Raw genomic sequence first — 27,740 nt, 5'->3', positions numbered from 1 at the left:
CTTGACGTTTTTTTTTTTTTTTTTTTTTTTTTTTGTCCCTACCAAGGGACTTGTGCAATCTTAGTTCCCTAAGTTTGAACCCAGGCTCCGGCAGTGACAGCGCCAAGTCCAAACCACTGGACCACCAGGGAACTCCCAACCTTGATACTTTTTTGAAGAGTACTGGTCAGGTGTTTTGTAGACTGTCCCCCAATTTGGGTTTGTCTGATGATTAGATTGGGGTTATGACTTTTAGGAAAGAATACCACAGAGGTGAAGTGCTCTTCTCATCACATCTTATCAGGGTACATGATATCAACATGACTTATTACTGGTGACATTAACCTTGAAGTGGTGTCTGCCAGATTTCTCCACTGTAAAATTACTATGTTTCCCTTTCCATATTTTATTCTTAAGAGGCCAATCACTAAGCCTGGCCCACATTCAGGGGGAAGAGAATTAAGCTCCATTTCCTGGAGGGAGGGGCATCAAAGAATTTCTGGACATATATTAAAACCACATACAAAAAAGCTTGGGGGGGTGTTATTTGAGGCTTTCAGAACACAAATACCCTTAAAAGTTTCATCCACTAATTATAACATTCATCAGTGGATCTTACCTAGAGCAATTATTACTGTGGTGTTGTAATGGTGGTTTTCTATTTCCCTCTTTCCATCTACATTTATTATCTGCAATTTTTCTGTAAGGGAGATTTGTCCCTTCTCCCTCATTTATATATTCAACATTTAAAAAAACATGTCAGGGCTTCCCTGGTGGCGCAGTGGTTGAGAGTCCGCCTGCCGATGCAGGGGACACGGGTTCGTGCCCCGGTCCAGTAGGATCCCACATGCTGCAGAGTGGCTGGGCCCGTGAGCCATGGCCACTAAGCCTGCGCGTCCGGAGCCTGTGCTCTGCAACGGGAGAGGCCACAACAGCGAGAGGCCCGCGTACCGCAAAAACAAAACAAAACAAAACAAAAAACACATGTCAGTATGGACTCAAGAAGAAACATGCAACCCTGTAGACTTCGGTAAAGGGAGGCCAGGGCTGCCACAGACCTCAATGAGTGAACCAGTAAGCTGATGTCCCCAAGCTGAAAAAAAGACTTACCATGGGTCATCATCCTATGCACTCAACCACCAAAAAGTACCAAAGGGCCGTCTCACCAGTCAGTGGCTGAGTCACGGAATCATGAGTGTCCCAGACATTCTGTTACTGCTCACCTTCCATGGCTTGGTGTAGCCCCTCCTGGCCCTATTACCATTCTGGGTTCCCTATGGTCTCTTTCATATTAATGTCAGATTCTAGAACAACATGGAGTTGGAAACTAATGTTTCCCAAGAGATAACAGAGCATAGGGGTTCAGTATAGACACTGAAGCCAGACTGCTGGGGTGTGAACACCAACTCTACTTATTATAACCTTTCTGTTCCTCAATTATAAAAAGGGAATAACAACTGTAGTGTTATTCCTCAGTCTCAGAGGGTTGTGGTGATGATTATATGAGATAGCCTAGATAAAGCGCTAAGACAATGCCTGGCACACAGTAAACATTGTATAAAACAGCTGCTGCTTTTACTATGACTACCACTATTCCAGGTACAAAGAATGGGTTTGGTTTCTTTTCTTCTTTCTTTCCTACAATAACTCTACAAGGTAAGTTTTGCTCCCTTCATTCTAAATATGATAAACTGGGACTTCCCTGGTGGCTCAGTGGTTAAGAATCTGCCTGCCAATACAGGTGACACGGGTTCGAGCCCTGGTCCGGGAAGATCCCACATGCCGTGGAACAACTAAGCCCAAGCACCACAACTACTGAAGCCCGCGTGCCACAACTACTGAAGCCCGTGCGCCTAGAGGTCATGCTCCGCAACAAGAGAAGCCACCGCAATGAGAAGCCCACGTACCACAACGAAGAGTAGCCCTGCTCGCCGCAACTAAAGAAAGCCTGTGTGCAGAAACGAAGACCCAAAGCAGCCAAAAATAAATAAATAAATTTTAAAAATAAATAAATATGATAAACTGAAGCCCTAAAAAGTTAAAAAGACTTGCCTATGGGTATACAGGAAATAAGCAGGAAAACAGGAGCAGATAGTTATGAGAATAAGCTTTGTAGTCAGGCAATCCTGGTGTTAAATCCTGGCTTTGTCACTTACTAGCTCTATGTTCATGGGTTCAACTTCTCTGAGCCATAGTTCCTACATGTGTAAATGAGGATGTAAATAACTCTCTCATGGAAAATATTATGCTTTAAACCCTGGTCTGCCAAACTCCATACTCCCACAACCACATTCAACAGTCTGGCAGCGCACAAAGCTCTGGAGCTTGGTCAGCCATGCCAGGTAGCAGTATTTATTTGTATGGAGAACTCAAACTTCAGTTATATATCCTAACCAAAGATCAGAAATAAGAAAGCAAAGGGAGAAGCAGAAATGACATATGAAAACAGCATTTTGTTGTTACAAAATGAGTGTTTCTTACACGCACACACCCCTCCACATTCTAAACCTTTCCACTTGAGACTGATGCAAACCAGACACTGTTCCCTCTCCCATCCCCTGCTTTTAGTTTAGCCTAACAGACATTTGAGCATCTGCTATGTATCAGGCCCTGTGCCAAGGCACAATGGAATGGTCCACGTGGGGAAACGTGTATACGTATACAGTGGAATGCCTAATAGCAATAACACTTGGGGAAAGGACACAATCTAGTCTTGCCTATCACTGGTTATGGGGGCGCTTCCTCGGGAAAGGTGAGACTTGGGTTTAATCTAACAGAATGGGTAGGCACCAGCTAGAAAAGGAAGGAAAAAAAGAACATTCTAGACAGATAGAGGAGCATAAGCAAAAGGAATACTCTAAACAAGGTGGAATGGTTAGGAAAGTACATGCAGTTCAATATTGGCTGAAATGAACTAAGCAAAATAGCAGCACGAGTGGCCTTCCAATCCAACAACCACTTCCCTGTCTCTTCCCAGGAGCCCCTTGTCCAAGGAAAACTTAGGTACAGACCAGAGGTATAGGCCAAGTTTCTTGGATGCTGGCACAGAAGTCAATCCCTGTTCCAGGGAAGACTAATTCCAAGGTCTTTTATTCCTAGCATTCTATATCCCATTGCCTGGTGTTTGGGTAGGGAGGGGAAGCTAATGTGGCCATTGTAAAAACTGGGTGGAGGGAGATGGTGGGTATGGACCTGTGTGCATGCACACACACACACTCACATGTGAATGCCCAGGTTGATTCACTCCCCTGAAGCAGCACTGGAAGCATCTTCCTTGACTCTTACACGGAGAGACCACTAAAGATTTCAGGTAGATAACCTTTGCTTTTTGAACAGCAAAGGGGAAATGGTCAAGGGAGGCACCAAAGAATGTTCATGACGGGACACTGCAATATCATTAACAGGAGCAAGAGGTTAAAACATCACAATCCCCTCTCCATTACCACTAGGTCCACAGCAGGCATTTTATAAAAAGGCCTCCTAAAGACAGCAGAGTCCAGGGTGGTTAAGTGGCCTTGGCTCATGGACATGTTCCACCTGCTGAGGAGACAAGGTGCCATCGCTCCTGTGTCCAGTCAAACATGAGAAGTAAAACAGAAGCTCCAAAGTAGAACTGCAAGTCTGGCTAGTTGTCTTCCCAAATTCACTACCCTCCTTAAACAGTCCTCTCTCATTTCCATCTGAAGCCCTATAGGAGGAAAGCTCAGCAACTCTTGGTCTTCCTGAAAGACTATCATTCCTTCAGGCCTCCCACTCCTCCAAAGAGCTAATACTTCCATAGCATTGTCATATAGTACTATTGTCACCTTCCTCCTAACTCACAGCCCTGAATTCTTCCCTCCTAATTGGGAGGCCATCAAATTTTTCCTCCCAAAGGAATAGATGGCTAGACAGCAGGCTCAGGGCTGTGTTGGCACACTTCAACTTGGTGTTTTGCTGGGTCCCTTGACCTGGTTAGATAATGACCTTTGATGGTCTCCTGGCCTTAAGGCCTTTTGTTTTGTTTCTATTTCACAAGCAAATTTATTGAGTAACCACTTAGAGGAACACCTGGAGGCAAGGCTACAGAGTAGGCAGACCAGAGTCAGAGTATAGACGGCAGGCCTTGAATGTCAGTCTCAAGGGTTTGAACTTGATCTGTTGGGCAGTGGGAACTTGTTGCCAACTATTGTATTTATTTCTTCTGGTTTCTACCTTGCAGAGTGGGCTGTTCCTGGGAGGAGGAAGAACAAAACCTGATAGTCTTTGAATGTCACAAATTCACTATCAGACATTCCAACTTGTGAGGCTTGGCTGCGAATTTCTGTCTGGCATGGGTTGAATGTAGCCAAGCACAGTAGTAATTTTTAAATGATTAAACAGTATATACAATTCTCATGCACACTGAGTTCAGACACAGGTTTCCCCTTTCCTTTATATACAGGTCTAAATCAGCTCCTTACCACCTAGCATTCTTTGAGTCCTTAGCTTCTGTGTTCAACAACTACTATTTGCTTGTTAAAGGGGCTTTAGTTTACGGATGTGCTAATATTTAAAATTTGTTGTCATGTAAGTCAGTGTTTTACAAGTGCTTCATTACTGCTTCATAATGCTTACTGTGAAGTTTCTGGTTTCTACATAACATTATAATATACACTACCTCTTAAACTATTCTTAATAATACAACTGCTATTTCCCTAAGTCAAAATATAACTTTTCACTGTGCTCTTTTGTACCTTCTGAATATTGAACCATGTGAATTTACAACCTAACCGAAATAATTAATTTAACTTTCAAAAAATAGCCCACCCCAAAATTCTAGAGTATAATCCACCAAAAGTCACTGAGGAAAAAAGATTAAAGATTCAACAAGGAGGTAGAGACATGTGCTTTGACAAAGGAAAATTAGTGTCTGCATGGTTTAAAAGTCAGTGACTACTACCACCCAAGTTCAGGATCATGGAATCAGACCTGGTGGCATACACCTCTGAACTTTCTCCCTCATGCAAGCCAGCTGTGAGCAGTGATCACCAGTTATATAAACACCAATGAACACTTACATAAGCTTCTCAGGAACAAGTTATGAACACCATCACAACAAATATGATACTCAAATGAGTAGCTTTGAAAAAAAACAACTTACATTTCATTCATTAGGGGTATAAGGTACAAACACTTCCAGGGCCCTTTCTCCAGCTATTCCATTTCTTCTTCCTTCTCAATCTCATCTATATAAACAAAGATCAGTGGATTCCAAGTCTTACCATGTACCTCCTGACGTGATGTGGTAGAATATGTGCACGACAACCTATGATGTATGTGTGTCAAAACACTCAACCTGGGCTTCCCTGGTGGCGCAGTGGTTGAGAGTCCGCCTGCCGACGCAGGGGACATGGGTTTGTGCCCCGGTCCAGGAGGATTCCACATGCCGCGGAACGGCTAGGCCCGTGAGCCATGGCCGCTGAGCCTGCGCGTCCGGAGCCTGTGCTCCGCAACGGGACAGGCCACAACAGTAAGAGGCCTGCATACCACAAAAAAACAAAACAAAACAACAAAACTATGTCTATATTTTTATTATGTTTGAGATTTTCCAGAATAAAAAATTTACAGTTTTTTTAACTTTAGAAGTTTTAATGGAAAATAAAATGTAACAGGCACTAACCTCTAAACTATTTAGGTCTCAACTTTTCCACATTTGTTAATATACATTTATTTTATGCTGGTAATCAACAAATACACATCATTTTGTGTTCTACTTTTTTTTTTTAGTTTTGTAGTACACGGGCCTCTCCCTGTTGTGGCCTCCCCCGTTGTGGAGCACACGCTCCGGAGGCCCAGGCTCAGCGGCCATGGCTCACGGGCCTAGCCGCTCCACGGCATGTGGGATCTTCCCGGACTGGGGCACGAACCCGTGTTCCCTGCATTGGCAGGCGGACTCTCAACCACTGCGCCACCAGGGAAGCCCTTGTGTTCTACTTTTAATCACTTGTTTTATATATAAATATTTCTTTGATATAGTCCACATGTCATTTTAATGCAAGCTAACAGCATACCACAGAATATTTTGTCATTCCCCTGCAGATGGGCATTTGGGCTGTACTTTATTTTTCATTCACATCTATACTGGCATAAGCACCCTTGTATGAATTATTTTTCCTTTTGATTTACATATCTGTGGTATAATCCACTACAGCTGGGGAAATGAGCAAAGAGTATTAATGTTCAGGGATTGGCAAGCTTTTTCTATAAAGAGTCAGAGAGTAAATACTTTAGATTTTGTGGGCCATAAGGTCTCTGTTGCAACTACTCAACTTTGCTGTTGTAGCTCAAAAGCAACCATACATAAACAAATGAGTGAATGAGTGCAGCTCTGTTCCAGTAAAACTTTATTTACAAAAACAGGCAGAAACAATCCTGAAAACGAACAAAGGTAGAGGACTCACAATTCCTGATTTCAAAACTTGCAACAAAGCTACAGTAATCAAAACAGTGTGATACTGGCATAAATAGAGATATATAGACCAATGCAATAGAATAGAGCCCAGAAATAAACTCTCACATATATGGCCAAAATGATTTTCAACAAAACTGCCAATACCATTCTATAGGAAAAGGGCAGTTACTTTGCCAAATGGTACCAGGAAGCTGGATATCCACATGCAGAAAAATGAAACTGGACCCTTACCATATACAAAAATTAACTAAAAATGGATCAAAGACCTAACTGTAAAGCCTAAAACTACGAAACTCTTAGAAGAAAAACATAGGGGGAAAACTTCATGACATTGGATTTGGCAATGATTTCTTAGATATGACACCAAAGGCATAGGCAATAAAAGAGAAACAAACAAACAAACTGGACTTCATGAAAACTTTAAAATTTTGCACATCAAAAGACACTATGAACAGGGCTTCCCTGGTGGTGCAGTAGTTAAGAATCTGCCTGCCAGGTTCGAGCCCTGGTCCAGGAAGATTCCACATGCCATGGAGCAATTAAACCCATGCGCCACCACTACCGAGCCCGCACTCTAGAGCCTGCAAGCCACATCTACTGAAGCCCGTGCCCCTAGAGCCCATGCTCTGCAACAAAAGAAGCCACCACAATGAGAAGCCTGCGCAACGCAACGAAGAGTAGCCCCCACTCGCCGCAACTAGAGAAAGCCTGTGCAGCATGAAGACCCAACGCAGCCAAAATTAAATACATTTAAAAAAAAGACACTATGAACAGAGTGAAATGGCAACACATAGAATTTGCAAATTATATATTTATTAAGGGATTAATACCCAGAACACAAAGAGACCTCTTAAAACTCAATAACAAAAGAAAAAGCTGATTAAAAAATGGGCAAAGGATATGAACAGTCATTTCCCCAAAGAAGATATACGAATGGCCAAAAAGCACATGACAAGATGTTCGGCATCACTAATCATTAGTGAAATGTAAATCAAAACTACAATAACATACCATCTCACACCCATTTGGATAGCTACTATTAAAAAAACAAGTGTTAGCAAGGATGTGGAGAAATTAGAACCCTTATGCACTGTTGGTGGGAATGTAAAATGGTACAGCTGCTGTGGAAAACAGTATGGCAATTCCTCAAAAAATTAAACATAGAATTACCGTATGATCTAGCCATTCCACTTCTAGATATACACTCGAACTGAAAGTAGGGTCTCAAAGAAATATTTATACATTCACCTTCACAGCAGCCCAAGTACCCACAGACAGAGGAAAGGACAAGCAAAATGTGATATATACATACAATGGAATATTATTCCTTACAAAAGGAAGGAAATTCTGACACATGCTACCACATGGATAAATCAGGACATTATGTTAAGTGAAATAAGCCAGTTACAAAAAGACAAATACTATATGACTCCACTTATATGAGGTACTTACAGTAGTTAAAATCATAGAGACAGAATGTAGAATTGTGGTTCTCAAGGTTCCCAAGGGCTGGGGGGAGAAGGGAATGGGGAGTAATTGTTTAATGGGTACAGAGTTTCAGAATGGGATGATGAAAACATTTTGGTGATAGATAGTGGTGATGGTTGCAACAACAATGTGAACGTACTTAATGCCAGAGTATTGTACACTTAAAAATAGCTAAAATGCTAAATTTTATGTTACATGTATTTTACCACACACGCAGAGCTGACTTAGTTATTATGCTAAGTTAAAGTTAGACACAAAAGGCCGCATATTGTATGATTCCATTTACAGAAATGCACAGAACAGGTACATCTATACAGACAGAAAGTAGGACAGTGGTTGCCAAGGGCTGAGGGAGAGGATAATAGGAGTGTCTGCTTACAGGTAACAGGGTTTCTTTTTGGGGTGGTGAGGATGTTCTGATATTAGAAAGTGGAGATGGTTGCACAACCTTGTGAATATACTAAAAACCACTGAATTGTATACTTTAAAGTGGTGAATTATATCTCAAAAAAACACACACACTTTTTTTTTTTAATGTTGGCTTGGTGCTTCTGCTTCCAGCTAAGACGGAAGAGCTTGAGGCAAACCAAAGGTGGCACCAAGAACAGCTAGGAATATGTTAGCAAATTTAAACAAACAAACAAACAACAAAACTCTTTTGAAGGCATTGAAGAGATGCAGAGACAACCAGGAGTTGAAGGGACAAGATTCCAGAGGCGGAGAATGCTGCGCAACCATGAAAAAGAATGAAATCTTGCCATTTGTTGCAACATGGATCGACCTGGCGGGTATAAGTGAAATAAGTCAGAGAAAAACAAATACCATATTTCACTTGTATGTGGAATCTAAAAAACGGAAAAAACAAAATGAAACAGAAATAGACTCATAGATACAGAGAACAAACTGGTGGTTGTCAGAGGGGGTATGGGGAGACAGAGGAAATAGGCGAAGGGGATTAAGCGGTACAAACTTCCAGCTATAAAATAAATAAGTCATGGGGATGTAATGTACACATAGGGAATACAGTCAATAATGCTGTAACAGGGCTTCCCTGGTGGCGCAGTGGTTGAGAGTCTGCCTGCCGATGCAGGGGACACGGGTTCGTGCCCCGGTCCGGGAAGATTCCACATGCCGCAGAGCGGGTGGGCCCACGAGCCATGGCTGCTGAGCCTGCGCGTCCGGAGCCTGTGCTCCGCAACGGGAGAGGCCACAACAATGAGAGGCCCACGTACCGAAAAAAAAAAAAAAATGCTGTAACAATTTTGTATGGTGATGGATGGTAGCTGGTCTCATTGTGGTGAGGGGCACCTGGAACTCTCACGTACTACTGACAGGAGTGTGAAGAGGTACAGCCATGTTGGAAAACATTTTGGCAGTTTCTTATAAAGTTAAACATACACCTACCATATGACCCAGTAATTCACTTATTGATATTTTATCTAAAAGAAATGAAAACAGGGACTTCCCTGGTGGTCCAGCGGTAAAGAATCCACCTTCCAATGCAGGGGACACGGATTCGATCTCTGGTTGGGGAACTAAGATCCCACATGCCGCGGGGCAACTAAGCCCACATGCCACAACTACTGAGCTTGCGTGCCTCAACGAGAGAGCGCTCTGGACCCTGTGCGCCACAACTACAGAGCTCATGTGCCCTGGAGCCCGCACATCACAACTAGAGAGAAGCCTGCATGCCACAACGAGAGAGAAGCCTGTGCTCGGCAACGAAGACCTGATGCAGCCAAAAAAATAAAATAAATAAAAATAAAATAAATGAAAAACATATCTCTAATTTTTTTAAAAAATCAACTTTACAGGAATGTTCAGAGCAGGTAGGTTCATTCATAAGATTAAATGTCCACCAACAGATAAATGTATAAACAAGGGGTAATATATTCATGCAATTGGAATACTACTCAGCAATAAAAAAGAACAAACTATGATCATATGCAACAATACATATGAATCTCACAGACATTATGCTGAGCAAGAGGCCAAAGACAAAAGAATATGTGTTGTATAATTCCATTTATATAAAATGCTAGAACAGGCAAAGCTAACCTATAATGACAGAAATCAGTTCAGTGGTTGCCTGGAAAATTGACTACAAAGAGGCATGAGAGAACTTTCTGGGAAAATGGATATTTTCTGTATCTTGATTAGGGTGATCATAACATGGGTACATACATTTGTCAACAATCATCGACCTGCACTGGTAAAAAAATGTGAACTTTACTTTATGTAAATTATATAATAAAGTTGATTTTTAAAAATCGTGTGATACTGCTAAGTTATTCTTAAAAAGAAATTCATAGCCTTAAATTAATGTCAAAAAGTAACAGAGAGTGGTCCAGAGGTTAAGACTCCATGCTCCCAATATAGGGGGCACAGGTTCAATCCCTGTTCGGAGAACTAAGATCCCGCATGAGGCAAAGGGCAGCAAAAAAACAAAAGCAAAAAAAAACAGACAGTGGGGCTTCCCTGGTGGCGCAGTGGTTGAGAGTCCGCCTGCCGATGCAGGGGACACGGGTTCATGCTCCAGTCCGGGAAGATCCCACATGCCGCGGAGCGGCTGGGCCCGTGAGCCATGGCCGCTGAGCCTGCGCTTCTGGAGCCTGTGCTCCCCAACAGGAGAGGCCCGCGTACCACACACACACACAAAAAAAAACAGAGAGTGAAAATCAATGATGTAAATAAATTCTCTTTTCAAAAAATTAGAAAAAGAACAGGAAAGTAAACCCAAAGAAAGCAGTAGGAAGAAAACAATAAAAAGCAGAGGAAAACATACTTTAAAGAGCCAAAGCAAAACCATAAGTTGATTCTTTGAAGCATAGATGCTACATCCTCAGACAGCCTTACCACCACTGCCACAACCAACACACTGGCTAAAATAGGCCCTTCCTCCCAACCCCTGGGGCTTATTCCCTTTCTTTATTATTTACAGGGTTCTTATCAAGAACCTCTCCTTTTAGACTGTAGCTCCTTGAAGGCAGGGATTCTTTCCATCTCATTCTCCACTATATCCCTCAAGCCTAACAAAAATGCCAGCTGTCTAATAGATGCTCAATAAATATACGTTGAATTTTTCAAAATGAGCTTGTTTCTATTAAAAAAAACTGCCACTAGAGAAAAACACATATGAATAAAAAATCCACTGACGTATACCAGCTCCTATTCAGTATGTTTATATTCAATATCTTCAATATATCATCATTTATGAGTGCATATTGATGTTCTCTGTGGACCGAGCTTTCCCTGACTCAATATATGTCATGACAAGCCAATATATTTGCCAATAAGCCTTAAAAAGTTAAAAACTCACACAAACCAAAATGTGACTCACCTTCAAAATAGTCATAGAAGCCAGTTTGAGAGGGAAAAAAATTCTCATCATAGTTTCTCCTTGGGAAGAAATAACTCTTCACAGCATTAATGCTAAAAGTCACTAGAGATTTCTAAATTAAACACATCTTTTAAAGTGAGATGAGAGCAAGGGGACCGATATCACTCTAACTTATTAAACAACCTAAGGCATGAAGAAAAGAAAGGGCCAGGCTTTCCACTTAGCTCTCACAAGGCTGGGGAACAACTGCAAATCATTTGTAAAAGATACCAAGACTGCACAGGGGTTCTCAATCTTGGCCCTGCGGACATTTGGGATTGGGTAATCTTTTGTTGTCGGATACTAGATTCTAGTAGCATCTTCCCAGTTGTGACAACCAAAACTGTCTCTATACATTGCCAAAGGTCTCCTTGGGGGCAAAATCAATCCCTGTAGAGAACCACGGCTTATAGCACAATCAAGGCCAAAATACTAAAGAAACAGTCATTTGTAAACACAACTACACCTCTTTTCAGCCCATCTGAAATTCTAGCCCTCTGCTGCAGACAGATTTAATTTTGACTCTGCTCAGCATGATGATGAAGATTTCTGGCCATCTCTGCAACCACAGGCAAGAATTACCAAGTTCTCAGCAAATCAGCCACAAAGTAGGAACTTCTGAGCAAAGGAAAAAAGACAGACTAAGGCTGAAATGTTGAAAGATTCTAGTTTAATTTCTGAATAAGATATAAAGAAATGAGAGAAAATGTAAAGTGAATACTTGGCTTCACTAAAATCTTACAGACAAGGTAATGTCTAGAATAATTTCACAAAATCAAAATTTTAAAAATCCAAATTAAACCCAAAGATGCTGATGAAAACCACACCCCAATCTTTAAAATATGCCTTTCCTATGTCCTCTCACTTTTTCACTCATGAAATAAAAGACTATCAAACAATGTGAAAGATTGCTTAAACTGACTAAAATGAAATTACAGATTTTTTTTACAATAAAGAGCACTGTGAGCAACGTTAAGAAATAAGCTACAGACTAGATGCTATTAACAATATAAATAGTAAAGGATTAGTATATCCAGAATATGAACACTTACAAATATGAACACTTAAATATGAAAAACATCATCACCACAAATAGCCAAAACTGACATCGTTACTTGAGAAATTTGAGCTGGTTCTTGAAGTGTTTCCCAGCTTTCTCTAATCACTCAACTTTATTATTCCATCAGTCATAAGAAAACATCCACTATCATCCTTAACATCCTATGGTTTTATGCCAAACATGAATACTGAATCACCTACTCAGCTTGATTTCCCCCATTCCTTCTATCCCCCAGAATTCCACAAGCAACCCCACACCTAGCCATCATCACGCATTAAGGAAGAGAAACCTTGCTGCTGCCCAAGGAACAGAAGGTGGAGAAAGAGCCAACTCCTATCCGGAAATGACTGCAGTTCACTGAGAAACAACACACCATCCAAGGCACCTGGTGACTGTGGCACCTGGCAACCTGCAGCCAGCTTCCTGGTGGGGAGAGCCCTTCCTTCTACACTCTGCCAAGGGACTAAAGAGACAACAGGCTGGTCACTGTTTCCTCAAGAGTTCTCCAAGGGTCTCTCAACTCCCTAGTAATGTGTGTTTTTTTTTTTTAAAGAAATGGGCTAGGGGATTTCCCTGGTGGCACAGTGGTTAAGAATCTGCCTGCCAATGCAGGGGACACAGGTTCGATCCCTGGTCTGGGAAGATCCCATATGCTGCGGAGCAACTAAGCCCATGCACCACAATTGCTAAGCCTGTGCTCGAGCCCGTGAGCCACAACTACTAAAGCCTGCACACCTAGAGCCCGTGCTCTGCAACAAGAGAAGCCACCACAATGAGAAGCCCACGCACCACAACGAAGAGTAGCCCTTGCTCGCTGCAACTAGAGAAAGCCTGCGTGCAGCAACAAAGACCCAACACAGCAAAAAATAAAAATAAATAAATAAACAGATCTTTTAAAAAAACTGGGCTAGGCATAAAAAAGAATGAAATTTTGCTATTTGCAACAACATGGATGCACCTGGAAGGTATAATGCTTAGTGAAAGACTAACACTATATATTATCACTTATATGTGGAATCTAAAAAATAAAAGAAACTACTGAATATAACAAAAAAGAAAGAAAAACAGATATAGAGAACTAACTAGCGGTTACTAGGAGGGAGAAACAAGAGGGGAGGGGCAAGATAGGGGTAGGGGATTAAGAGGTACAAGCCTCTTAAATAAAATAAATAAGCTACAAGAATATATTGTACAGTACAGGAAATATAGCCAATATTTTATAATAACTATAAATGGAGTATAATCTATAAAATTTTTGAGTCACTGTGTTGTATACCTGAAACTAATATAATACTGCAAATCAACTACATCTCTATTAAAAAAAAGAAATAGGCTAGGGATATGAATGGTAAGACAGAAGCAATGAAATATTTTTTGCTTGTTTCCCAAAGTATGAGTGATCCAAATATGGGAGAAATAAAAATAGATTAAAAACTCAAGCAAATTATTCCTAGAAACTTCAGAATCACTAAAGAGCTAGTGCTTTCACCACCTGCCATTCAGCACTACAGGGAGTAAAGTGGTACCGGATGCTGCAACTGCTTGAGAGGTGTTGGGGTTGGCGCTAGTTCAAGGGCCATGTCAATCTATGCTGGGCTTCCTGCTCTTCTTGAGGGCTCCAACTGGCAGCCTCTCTCAAGGAGGCTAGAATTAACAGGACCTCTGCACCCGCAAAGGGAAGATTTTAAGAGAGGCATGAAGAGAACAAGCCTGCTTGCAGCTTCGGGGGATTGTAGCCCTTACCTCTGGAGCTCAGGCAAGTAAAGCCCCGTACTCTCCCACCTGAAAATGCATTTTAAATGGTGATGGAAGCACAGAATAACATACAAATCTTTGCAAAACATGCAAACTTCACTAGGGCCCCATGTAAGGGTGTCCACAACAAGCAAGAGGAATCTAGGAGGGCACAAATGCTGTCCCTTTTAAGAGGGAATGGGGAAAGAGTAACACCAACAGCTCAAATTCTGCTGCTTTTATTTAAGAGAGGACTTGGGTACACACACTAAGGTGATAATCTTCCAAAATTTGTTACTGTTGTATCTGTTAACCTAAGAGAGTAGAAGACAGTAACACTGGTCCTATGAACAAACAAAAGCATGCTAGTAACCTGTATGGGGGGGGGAATCAACACAACTCAGTTTATTTTTTCTGATGAACGCTTTGAAGCACTGAGGCTACGACCACAAAACACACACACACACACACACACAATTCCCAGAAGGATTCAGTAGTTGAGAAAGGGCTGTACACAAAGGCTAGGGTTTCACAAGCAGAGCATCAGATATTCTGGGAAAGCACAGGAGGCAAGAGAGAAGAAAAATACCTCCAGCACAACATTTCCTCCACAAAATGCATTCACATATAACTGATTGTCTGATCCCTTCAGACTCTTACTGAGGATAAGAATTTCTGATTTGAGAGCAGAAAACAAGGTAGGTTGAGGAGCAGATGCCGTGGAGGGCAGGGCTCAATTATCAGTTCCCATACCCCAGAGAGCATCATTTAAAGTCATGCCTTGGCAAAATAATAAACGATTGCATGTCACTGACCTCCTGAATTGTCTCATTAATTGAAACCTTAAATGTTAACTCTATGAATGCAAAAGGCTGGAGAGTAAATTCTGGTCAGAGAAAGACAGGTAAAGCCCTTTCTGACTGACCACATTAGATATAAAACAAATCTTTTCCTTAGGGCCACAGAAAATGCAAAGAAAATATGCATCTATCTGAGAGCACGCTGCGTCTTTGCTTCTGGGTTAAAAGAGTGGCTGGAACGTAAGTACAACATTTCTAAGCTGGAAGAGCATTCAGCAGTGGCTCTACCAGGACCTTACACCTCACAGGGAAACTTTATAGACCTCTACCATATATGATCACCATCAAGGAGAAAACCTCTCATCTCCTCATGTTCAATCACAAATTCTGTGCCTGATGAAATTACCTAAATATCCCACTCTACTTCTCTCCATACCACTGTACTACCTGGTCTGGATTCTGGCACAAGCCTCCAAAGGGTCACCCTGCCGCCTTCTGATGACTCCCCCTCCAATCCATGCTGCTTGCTGCAGAAAGAGAGCTTTCTGAATCTGATCATGTCACAGTCTCCACCCACCCAGGATCTTCTAAAATACCTTAAAATGTTCCTTCTACCCTTAGGATAAAATCTAAAATGCTTAAGGCTTTTTCTGATTGCTAGTATCCAGCCTTCCTTCTGACCAGCAAGTACCTCCCTCCAACCACCTGCACCGACACACCCTCCACTCCCTGCTCTCTAGTCTCAAAAGCACAGTGCTCTCAAGGTCTCTAGGCCTTGGCTGAGGCTGTGTCCGTCTTTCCCCATTTCTTCATCTAACAGTTATGTTTTAGATTCTAATGAAAATTCTAACCTATACTCTTTTGGGTCTCTGCTTAAAGGTTAGCGTCCAGAAAGCCCTCTCTAGGTTTCTTCCTTTTTATTTTAGTATGTGCCCAACTGCTAAGCTGTAGTGCCTATCAATATAGCTGCAGAGAGAAAATTAATAGCTGCTGCTGTCTCTCTTGGTATGCTGTTTAGGGAACTTCATTCAAACCTGGCACATTATGCTTCTGTATTCTATATTGGACCAAAGATTATTTGAAGACTTCAGAAGATGACTAAAACAATACTGAAAAACCTTCTCTTCAGGAGGGTTGCTGAGTAACTCCGAAGTCAGGGCAGGCACAGCAATTGGGGAATAGCTGTAGTCCCAGCACAGGTCTGTTATGAGCCCTGCTAGATATGGACCCTACCCCATGCCCAGTCACGCCCAAGTCCATCCAAAACTGCTCTAGTCACTAGCTCTGCTCCCAAAAGCACTGGAGCCCAGCTCACCAGCAATGCTTGTTATCCTTCAGCTAGATTTATTCATGTTACAAATATTACCCATTCAGTCCTCGAAACAGCCCTATTAAGTAGATGATACTACATATATTCCCATTTTACAGATGAAAAAACTTGTTTCACAAAGCTATAAGCAGTAAAGACAGGATCTGAACTCAGGTGGTTGATCTGTCTCCGGAGTCCATGCTCTTAGCCACCACCCTGCACAATCTCTCCTCTACTCCCATTTTGCTGAAAGTTACGAGGGAAGAAAATAGAGTTCAGAAACAGAACCACATATGTACTGTGCCTTCGTTTACAACAAAGGGTAAAACAAAAAGGTAATGCAGAATACTGGATCAATTAGATAATCATATTGGTGGAGGTGGGGGGGTGATGAAGCTTGACCCCTACCTCACACCACACAAAAATCAATTCCAGGGCTTCCCTAGTGGTGCAGTGGTTGAGAGTCCGCCTGCCGATGCAGGGGACACGGGTTTGTGCCCTGGTCCGGGAGGATTCCACATGCCATGGAGCGGCTGGGCCCGTGAGCCACGGCCGCTGAGCCTGCGCATCCGGAGCCTGTGCTCCGCAGCGCGAGAGGCCACAGCAGTGAGAGGCCCCTGTACCGCAAAAAAAAAAAAAAAATCAATTCCAGATGGATCCTAGACCTAAATGTGAAGGTAAAACATTAAAGCTTCTAGAAGATAACAGGAGAATATCTTCATGACCTTGAGGTAGACAAATATTTCTTAAACAAAGCCCAAAAAGCACTAAACATAAAGGGAAAAAAATGATAAATTTGACTTCATTAAAATTAAAACATCTACAGATCATCAAAAATACAATCTAAAAAAGATTATAAAACTGCAAAAAATACACAACTAAGAGAGTGAAAAATCAAGCAATATAAATGGGAAAGCTGTGTGTGTGTGTATTAAAAAGACTCACATTCAGATATACAGAATTCCTATAAATCAATAAGAAATTTGTGGAAGAAAGAAAAATGGTCAAAAACATGAGTTCAGGCACTTCACAAAAGTGAAAATGATCATAAACATGTGGAAAAGAGCTCACCTTAAGTAATTAGGGAAATACGAATTAAAACCACAATCAGATACTCCCACTCCCTGGATTGTTGGGAAGGAATGTTAAAGGCCCTACAATTCACTCTGGGGACTTCCCTGGTGTTCCAGTGATTAAAAATCCGCGTTCCAATGCAGGGGACGCAGGTTCCACCCCTGGTTGGGGAACTAAGATCCCACATGCCACGGGGCAACTAAGCCCGTGCACTGCAACTACTGAGCCCGCATGCCTCAACTAAAGAGCCTGCATCCTGCAAACTACAGAGCCCACGTGCTCTGGAGTGCACATGCCACAACTAGAGAGAGGCCTGCACACTGCAATTAAGAGCCCGCGTACCACAACGAAAGATCCCGCATGCTGCAACAAAGATCCCACGTGCCGCAACTAAGACCCGATGCAGCCAAAAAAGATAAATAAATAAAATAAAATGTCACATGTATTAAAAAAAAAAGTCACTCTGAACAACTGGGTCAATGTCTGACATGCTCTTCTGATGCAGGTTTATAAAACAATCTTCTGCCCCCAGCACACCCAAACTCTCTGCCCCTTTGTTTCCCTAACCCTAGCACACAGAAAAGGAGGACAGGAACAATTATCAAAATCAGCACTACTTCATTTCTAACATGGAGGTCACCCTAAACTCTGACATACACTATTCCGAAAAATCAGTCCAACAACAGATATTCAAGTTGTCTCAGGAAAAATGGACACAAGTTTCTGGGGAAGAGGAGAAGGAAGAGAGAAATACAGAATAAAAAGAAAAAGATTTGGCTTGAGGGAGTTCCTGCAGTCCAGTGGTTGGGACTCCACACTTCCACTGCACGGGGCATGGGTTTGATCCCTGGTCTGGGAACTAAGATCCCGCATGCTGTGTGGCACAGCCAAAAAAAAGATCTGGCTTGAATCTGTAATTTAAGGAATGCTGCTTGTCCTCTATGTTGAGAACAAAATGCTGAAATGCAATAGAATGCTATTGACACTGTCTTGCCTGTCTTAGTGCATTCGGTCACAGGTCTAACTGCTTCCCCCACCCCGGCTGATTCATAGCCCTTTTGTTTTGGTGATTCCTTTTTGTTCCTGAAAACATGCCCATTCTTCCCTGTCTTCATCCAGAACAAGAGAACAACAGATCCAGAATTCAGGTTGCAGACTTTTCATTTTGTGGAAAAGAACTTAAAGGCTCATCAAGGACTTGCCCAAGATCACAAAATTTAGATGAAGATGGTTGCCTTGTCTTGTGGGGTGTTCCTCTCTCTATCATACACTAAAGTGCTTAGGCAAAGGCTTTCCCAGACCACAGTTACAGCTTGGCTTTAGCCAGTGTGGACTGCCCCCAATCTCTCCTGCACCGTCAATTTCTCCCTCCCTACCTGATCAGTCCCACTGGCAAAAAGTTAAAAAGATAAAACCTGTTTTCCACCTGTTCTTCTTTGAGTCCCTATCATTGCACTGAAATTGATCAAGGCCACCAAGGACCCCCACACTGCTAAATCCAACGGTCAATTCTTAGTCCTCATGCTACCAGGATTATTGGTTGCCTTTAACTAACACGGTTGATCACTTCCTCCTTGAAATGAAGCCACCTGGCTTCCATAACACTTTTCTCTTGGGTCTCCTATTACCTCAGTGACCATTTCTTCTCAATCTTCTTTCCTAGATCATCCTCATTCCTTCCCCGCCTCTGGGGCCAAGTGCTTAGTTGTTCAGACCACTTCTCTTTAATTTCTCTTATTCCTGGAATAATCTTATCCTGTCCTGTGATTTAAGTACCATTCATATACAGATATATCCCACTTTTTAACCTCCAATGTAGAGTTCTCCCGTGAACTTCAATTTAATAGTCAACGGGACATCTCAACTTGGAGGCATAAGACATGTCAAACTTAACATGTCTTCAAAACCAAACTCCTCTCCATCCCCAATCTGTACCTCTCCCCTCATCTTCCTAAGCTTAGAAAATGGCATCTTCAAGTTGTTCAATAAAAACTTGGAATCCATCCTTACCTTCCCTCTTACTCTGGCACAATCTATATCTCTTTCATTAACAAATTCTATTGGCTCCATCTTCAAAACATATCCAGAATCCAACTACTTCTACCACCTCCACCAAGCCACCATCCCTCCTGCCTGGAATTTTGCAGTATCCTCCTAATTGACCTGCCTGCTTTTGCCCTCAGCTCCCTCACAGCCTGTTCCTTACATATCAGCCAGTGTGATCTTTCCTCCGTTTAAACCCTCTAATGGCTCCCACCTCACAAAATAAGACCCCACACAGTCTGACCCCACGGCCTCTCTTCTATCTACCACCCTCAGCCTGGTACACTCTGCTTCAGCTACCCTGGCTCCTTGCTGTTTTCTCCACACACCAAGAAAGCTCCTGCCTTTGGATCTTTGCTCGTGTTATCCTATCTGCCTGGAATGCTCTTTCTCTAGACAACCACCAGGATAGCTCCCTTATTTCCTCCATGGCTCAACTCAAAAGTCACCTAATCAAGTAAAGTCCTTCTTGACCAGTCGACATAAAAAAGCATCATCCCACATTCATACCTTACCCAGTTCCCCTTTCTTCATAGCACTTAACACCTTCTGACATACTGTTTATGTACTTATTTATCATCTGTCTCAACCTACTAAAATGAAAATCCCATGAGGAGAGGCATTTTTATCCCTTGCTGTATTCCCAATGCCCATGACCATGCCTAGCCGAAGAGTAGAAGCTCGATAAATATTACTGAATTACTGAATGCATTCCTTTCCCTTGCCACTCTCACATACTGTATTGTTCTCCTGGTGCCCCATGCTCTTTTTGAGACCTGCCATTCTTTTAGGCACTAATACTGGGCTACATAGCTTTTTATGCAAATTTGACTCCTAACAGACTCTGTTAGGTACCTTTCTAACAAGACCTTGATTTCAGATAATGAATGTGACCAAGTCTACTCTGATAGTCTTGTAAATAAACGGTGGTCTATGGGCTGGAGAATAGTCACTTGGATTCACAGATAGATGAATAATCTGATTTGCTGGATGTTAATGGTTCATCTAAAGGGAGGTCTCTAGCAAAACATAAACAGGTTCTATTCTTAGTTCTGATTCCATTGTCCCCCATGACTTGGATAGCCAATAGAGATGACAGAATCTGTTATCCAAGCAAAATAAAAGCACATGTCAATACAAAGGCTTATACGTGAATGTTCATAGTGGCTTTATTTGTATTAACAAAACAAAAGAAAAAAAGGAACTCCCCCCCCAAAAGAAAGAAACCCAGGGAATGGATAAACAAATTGGGGTATACCTATACAATAGAATACTACTCAGCAATGAAGACGAATGAACAATTGATATATACATGTGGATGAATCTTTTTTTTTTATAGATTTATTTATTTTGGGCTTCATTGGGTCTTCATTGCTGCTCGCAGGCTTTCTCTAGTTGTGGCGAGCAGGGGCTACTCTTCATTGCAGTGCGCATGCTTCTCATTGTGGTGGCTTCTCTTGTTGCGGAGCACAGACTCTAGGCGCGCAGGCTTCAGTAGTTGTGGTGTACGGGCTCTAGAGCACAGGCTCAGTAGTTGTGGCACACAGGCTTAGTTGCTCCATGGCATGTGGGATCTTCCTGGACCAGGGCTCGAACCTGTGTCCCCTGCTTTGGCAGGCGGATTCTTAACCACTGCGCCACCAGGGAAGTCCCACACATGGATGAATCTTAAAATAATTATGCCGAGTGAAAGAAGTCAGACTCCCAGAAAGAGAATGAATATACTATATGGCTCCATTTATACAAAAATTCTAGAAGACAAACTAATCAAGGGCAGAAAGCAGAACAGTGATTTCCTAGGGACAGTCCCCTACTGGAGAACCGGGAAAACAGCAGAGAAATCAGCACAGGTAATGAAGTAAAAAAATACCAGAGGAAAAGAAGTGGGACATCTGGCTTTTCCTTGCAAACTCCGTAAGAATAAGGGTAGCAGACTTCCCTGGTGGCGTAGTGGTTAAGAATCCACCCGCGAATACAGGGAACACAGGCTCAATCCCTGGTCCGGGAAGATCCCACATGCCATGGAGCAACTAAGTCGGTGCACCACAACTACTAAGCCTGTGCTCTAGAGCCTGCGTGCCACAACTACTGAAGCCCGCACGCCTAGAGTCTGTGCTCCGCAACAAGAAAGCCACTGCAATGAGAAGCCCGCGCACCGCAACGCAGAGTAGCCCCCGCTCGCCACAACTAGAGGAAGCCCGTACGCAGCAACAAAGACCCAACGCAGACAAAAATAAATAAAATAAATAAATTTATTTTTAAAAAAAAGAACCATGAGAGGCAAGCAAGACAGTCTGATGATATACCCTCACATCACTATCTTCTGTTATTTCTACTCATTCTACTTTATAGACGGGAACTGCAGAACTAGCTGTGGGGAGACTCCAGCTGAACAAGCTGGCAGTGGATAGCAGAAGATGCTGTTGTGGGGGGTGGGGGAGTGAAATGGTAATTTCCTGCCAGAGGTAAACTGGAAATGGGGCAGAGACCTCTAGACAGTTTAAATGGCAGAAAATTGATCCCTGAACCATATGGCAGCTGTTAGGATGAATGAGAACTGAAGACAGTAACATCAGCAAACGAAGAGATGCTGATGCTCCTTCTCCTGGAATCTGGAGAATGGCAGGAATGCATCTTCCTAGGCTCCTGAAGATCCAAGCAACGACGATCTAGTGCAATGTTCAGGTATAAAACTGAATACTGGTGTGTTATAAAAAGACAAAAACTTTATTCCTAGGTCAACAGGAAGCTTACAAACAACCAAATCCTATGCCATGAAAGGTTAGAATTAATTGAGAAGCTGTGTGGCTGGCCAGATGACCTAACATTAGACTAATGATGAAAAGGAAAAGTCTAATGCCACTTCAGCAAGTTGGGGACAAAGGAAGGGTGAGCCAAGCAAATGAAATAGGAGCCCAGAAGGGGTCCACCAGCTACAGAGGGGCAGTTCTCTCCCAGTAGGAGCAATTTATAGTCACTTGAAGTGGCTAGGAGGCAGAGCAGCCCTGCAGGAGATGCAATAAGCTTTCTGGAGTTGTGAACCCATCTAATAATCTCTCCTCAGATAACTTGCTCATCTTCACAGAAGCAGAATTGTGAATGTAACTTAGGAAACTCACAGACCACTCACGGTTATCCTCACACCTATCTGTGGCCACCTGATGGGTCCGTGACCACCAGACCACCTCTTTGTCTCACCACAGGAACTCTGCCACTGACTCCCTCCATGACTTGAACAAGCATGCTCCAGTCTCAAATCTTTAGACCTAAGTCTGCACATCATCAAAGACAAGGTGAATGCTAAAGGTCCTTCCAGCACTAAAGTGAGGCTTATATAGAGGAACAACAAATTATTTCCTGGGGAAGAGCATATGAGTTCATTGTTGCTATGTTCCAGTCTTTGCCTTCTCATGATGGATGATGACCTAAGAAATCCAACTGCCAACACCAAGTTGTCTCAGCAAAAATTCTATTAGAATAAAGATAAGGCAACCTCTGTCACTCACTAGAGTCACTCACCATCCAGCAGGTCTTCCTCGTCACCCCTGCCATGCTCCTCCACTGCCACCTCCTCCTCCTCCTCCTCCTCCTCTTCCGCATCCTCCAGCTCCACGTCTGGGTCCAGGTCTGGATCGCTCCCTGAGGCGGATTCGTCTGACATGGCTCCCAGAGGTCCTCAGTGGACATTACCGTCTCATGGTCCACTGCAGGGATCCTAGGAGGAGCACAAGAGGCATCAGAATCACCAAAGGCTTCACTTAGGAGCATGAATTTTTCAAAGAGAAAATGTCAAGGATGAATTCCATGGGAGCTTTTCTAAGCAGGTCGGCTAACCATACCCAAATCTCAACCTTCCCCACAAGGGCACTGGCCCTAAGACATATTTTGGTGACTCTGCCCAGCTCAAGCATATTTTGGTGACTCTGCCCAGCTCAAGCTTCTCTTAGCTGCTTCTTTGGTCCCTTTAAGATATTTTCTTGCCCAAATGTCCTATACACCTCAGAATTCCCATTTGTTCGTTCCTTCATGCATCAACTGTTCCCTGAGCACCAACTCTTTATATCTCTATATATACATATACATGTATATATAATCACAGGCACTGTACTAGGCTTTGGGGACACAGTAGAAAGAAGAATGTTAGAGGGTGCTAGTTGGCTAGTGTGTGCCAGAAGGAGTTGTTATTTTATAGAGGGGGAACAGGGAAGTTCTCACTGAGCAGAGGCCAGAAGGAAGAGGGAGCCACACAGACATCTGGAGGGACTGAGTCCAGGCAGAGTGAGCAGCAAAGGCGGAGCCCTGGAGCAGGAGTAACTGGGAGTGCTCAGGGAATAAGAAGTGGGCCCTGCCTTGGAGCACTACAACGAAGATGGTCCACTCTCCAATCACCTGAATAAAGCGCTTACAGGCAACTGGCTATCACACTGTCACTCCTCCCAAATACATAGGTAGCCTCAGGCTCCCCGTGGCTCAGAATGCCCCTGTGCCCACATCTCTGTTCTCAGGCTCTGCCCTACCTCTTGGCCCAGTTCCACCTCCATTTCTTCCAAGAAGCCTTTGTCAACTGCCCCAGTCTTCTGGGATCATATTCCCTCTTCTGAACTCCAGAACTCCAGTAGCCATGCTAACCATGCTGACCTTCACCAAAGGCTTCATATGAGCTACCTGGCAAAGTGTTTGCCTTCTTTGGTTTCTCACCTCCTGACCCAACAGTAAGGCCCTAATGGCAGGGATTTAGCTGGGAATTGCTTCTTTGTATCCTAAACCTAGAAGCATGTCCTATTCATTCATTCACATTCGCTCTCTCTCTTGCCAACCAGCTCTATTACATTTACTATGTGTCAGGCACTATGCATGTCTGTCTGTTTCTCTCTCCACTTTACTATATTAGCAAGGTCATTTCTTCTTGAGTGGAAAGAAAAAACAAGACAAAGAAAGTTAGACGGACTGTTTTGTGATAAAGCAAATACTGCAAAGTATTAACATGAAGATTCAACAATTCTTTCAATTTTTTGGTATACTTGTTTTTTTTTTTTTAATAATAAAATGTGGGGGAGAAGGGCACAAGGTAAATAATCTTTTATAAAACAAACTGTTGTAGACAACCACATCCAGAATCAGGTCATCCTAAAATTCCTCTCATCTCCCAAAATTAAAAAAAAGAAGGAAACACAAGTCTCTAATTATTCAACACAAATACTATTCCAGAACTGGAATCTCTTATTAAGGTCCAGACACAATTTGAAACAGAATTTCTATGTTCTTCTGAACAGAAACAGAAACAAAACAAAGCAAACTGGATCCTTTAGAATTTTGGAAAACTGGAATTTAAGTTTAAGACTGCTCAGTTAGGGCTTCCCTGGTGGTGCAGTGGTTGAGAGTCCGCCTGCCAATGCAGGGGACACGGGTTCGTGCCCCGGTCTGGGAAGATCCCACATGCTGCGGAGCGGCTGGGCCTGTGAGCCATGGCTGCTGAAATAAAATTCAAATTTTTGCATTAATAACACACTTCCAAAAACATTTACAAACGGCATTAAGGTACAGGGAAGAAAAGTGATCCACAAATAAATATTAATATAACTAATGCTGGATTTCCCTGGTGTCGCAGTGGTTAAGACCACCTGCCAATGCAGGGGACACGGGTTCGAGCCCTGGTCCGGGAAGATCCCACATGCCGTGGAGCAACTAAGCTCGTGCACCAAAACTACTGAGCCTGTGCTCTAGAGCCTGCGAGTCACAACTACTGAGCCCATGTGCCACACTACTGAAGCCCCCACGCCTAGAGCCTGTGCTCCGCAACAAGAGAAGCCACTGCAATGAGAAGCCCGCGTACTGCAACGAAGAGTAGCCACCGCTTGCCACAACCAGAGAAAAAGCCCGCATGCAGCAACGAAGACCCAATGCAGCCAAAAATAAAATAAAATAAAATAAGTAGTAAAAAAAAATATATATATAACTAATGCTGGGCTACCATTCACTGACAAAGCAGATTCCAAGTCTCTGAAGGAAACCTATATCTTTAGTTCATTAGGCTTTAGAAAGGAAGTAATAAACCAATTAAATATCAGCAGGTTTAGAAGTGAAATTTATTTCTAAATATTAGTATAATGAAAATTCATCAGCAACTACTCTGTGTTTGGAAGTCAATGTTCATAATCAGCATAAACCCCCTGTTTCATTCTCGACTGCTTAATAAGTGTTTTGCTTACAGTGAGCCTGGCTGATTATGGAGTGGCTTTTAGAGAACAATTTTTAATTAGCAAGTACCTTTAGGTAATCTGAATTCCTGTCATTTTAGAGAAGAAATTGTGTGGTGATGGAAGAATAACAATCACTGAGAGGTCAGCAATAACAATGAAAAGCCTGTAAACCCCCAGTTAACAAACATCTTCAAAACAACCTCAGCCCCAAGCTCCTGACAGACAGAAGCAAACATCAATTAAACATTCAACAACCACATATATTACACTATGAAAGACATTGATCCAGCTCCCTTCTCAAAACATTTTAAAAACAGAGGAAACTTTAAAATAGTACCCAGGCCATCAGATGCCCATAACAGAGAAGAAACTGGAAAGTGATGGATTTCTTAAGTCCCATCAAATTTGGTTTTTCTCTTTCCTTCCCTTCCGTAAGCCACTAAATCTTTTTACATAGAGGACACAATGAATTCTTTTCTCAGCTCTTTAGAACCATACGAACTACTTAAGGGGCAGGTTTTGCTGTTACTGATCACCTTCAAAAAAGCAACAAAGGGAAAATGGCAGAGGAAAAGCTGATCTTGGGGGGCAGCAGCACAGTCAATTAAACTTTGTCTCTAAGGGGTTCCACCCACCCACACAGACACTTCCATGTGGGCACAGCCTTTCAGAACACAGGGAAGGCAGCCCTGATTCAAAAAATTAGCTCTTAGCAGAACTAATAGACAGACATGAGAAAAAAGTTGATAAGGAAGAAAATGCACCTCCCCATTTGCTCCTCATCCCATGTGAAACACTGCTTCAACCTCCAGTGAAGAGAAGCTCTGCCTCTAAGACACAGAGATACTAGAAGAGTGATCATGGGTGTGCTGCACCTTAATAAGGACCTATATTCCTACAAAGCAAATTCTGGGACTCAAATTCTTTTTTAATGAAATGGGAGAACTAGCTATTTAAAGGAACTCCAAACAGAACCACTCTGAAAGGTAAATATTCAACCCCTAAGTAATATGTTAATTTCTACAGTTTAATATATTGGGATTGCTAAAAGGAGGCTATAATTACGAAGAAACACACAGCCAATCCCAGTCAAGCCTCTCAAAGCAACCTTGAGAGTGAAGGAAAAGGGTCTTCTGCCCTGCTAAATTAAAAGACGACACCTGTCCGTAAAGTGTTGCCTGACCAAGAATCAGCAGAATTAATCATGTGGGCACGGCCCTTAGACTAACCCCTGGCAGGGAGACACACAGGAGGAAATAAACACACAAAGACACACACACACACACCAGTGGGGAGACAGCAGAAGCAAGAAGAACTACAATCCTGAAGCGTGTGGAACAAAAACCACATTCACAGAAAGACAGACAAGATGAAAAGGCAAAGGGCTATATACTAGATGAAGGAACAAGATAAAACCTCAGAAAAACAACTAAATGAAGTGGAGATAGGCAACCGTCCAGAAAAATAATTCAGAACAATGATACTGAAGATGATCCAGGACCTTGGAAAAAGAATGGAGGCAAAGATCGAGAAGATGCAAGAAATGTTTAACAAAGGCCCAGAAGAATTAAAGAACAAACAAACAGAGAAGAACAATACAATATCTGAAATGAAAACTACACTAGAAGGAATCAATAGCAGGATAACTGAGGCAGAAGAACGGATAAGTGACCCGGAAGATAGAATGGTGGAATTCACTCCTGCGGAACAGACTAAAGAAAAAAGAATGAAATGAAGACAGCCTCAGAGACCTCTGGGACAACATTGAACGCAACAACATTCGCATTATAGGGGTCCCAGAAGGAGAAGAGAGAGACAAAGAACCAGAGAAAATATTTGAAGAGATTAGAGTCGAAAACTCATGCCGCGGAGCGGCTGGGCCCGTGGGCCGTGGCTGCTGAGCCTGCGCGTCTGCAGCCTGTGCTCCCCAACGGGAGAGGCCGCAGCGGTGAGCGGCCTGCGTACCGCTCCGATGCAGGGGACATGGGTTCGTGCCCCGGTCTGGGAAGATCCCACATGCCACGGAGCGGCTGGGCTCATGAACCATGGCCGCTGAGCTTGCGCGTCCGGAGGCTGTGCTCCTCAATGGGAGAGGCCACAGCAGTTTGGGGATGGTGGTGTGCTGAATTGGGCGACTGGGATTGACATGTATACATTGATATGCATAAAATTGATGACTAATAAGAACCTGCAGTATAAAAAAACAAATAAAACAACTAATACTAAAAAATTAAACACACA

General features: G+C 42.7%; 1 protein-coding gene across 1 annotated transcript in view; it reads right to left on the bottom strand.

Annotated features, from left to right (window-relative positions):
- The window catches only part of RAD54L2 (RAD54 like 2), an 84,742-nt gene that overhangs the window by 26,356 nt on the left and 30,646 nt on the right, over positions 1-27,740 (bottom strand). Inside the window, exon 2 of the mRNA XM_024746463.1 lies at positions 22,819-23,014. Within this exon, the coding sequence (XP_024602231.1) occupies positions 22,819-22,960 (142 nt within the window). The 5' untranslated portion in view covers positions 22,961-23,014. The remainder of the gene's footprint in view (positions 1-22,818; positions 23,015-27,740) is intronic.

Source organism: Neophocaena asiaeorientalis, unplaced genomic scaffold, assembly GCF_003031525.2.
Source record: "Neophocaena asiaeorientalis asiaeorientalis breed wild unplaced genomic scaffold, Neophocaena_asiaeorientalis_V1.1 scaffold251, whole genome shotgun sequence".
Classification (NCBI taxonomy): domain Eukaryota; kingdom Metazoa; phylum Chordata; class Mammalia; order Artiodactyla; family Phocoenidae; genus Neophocaena; species Neophocaena asiaeorientalis.
This window is presented reverse-complemented; position numbering and strand designations above follow the sequence as displayed.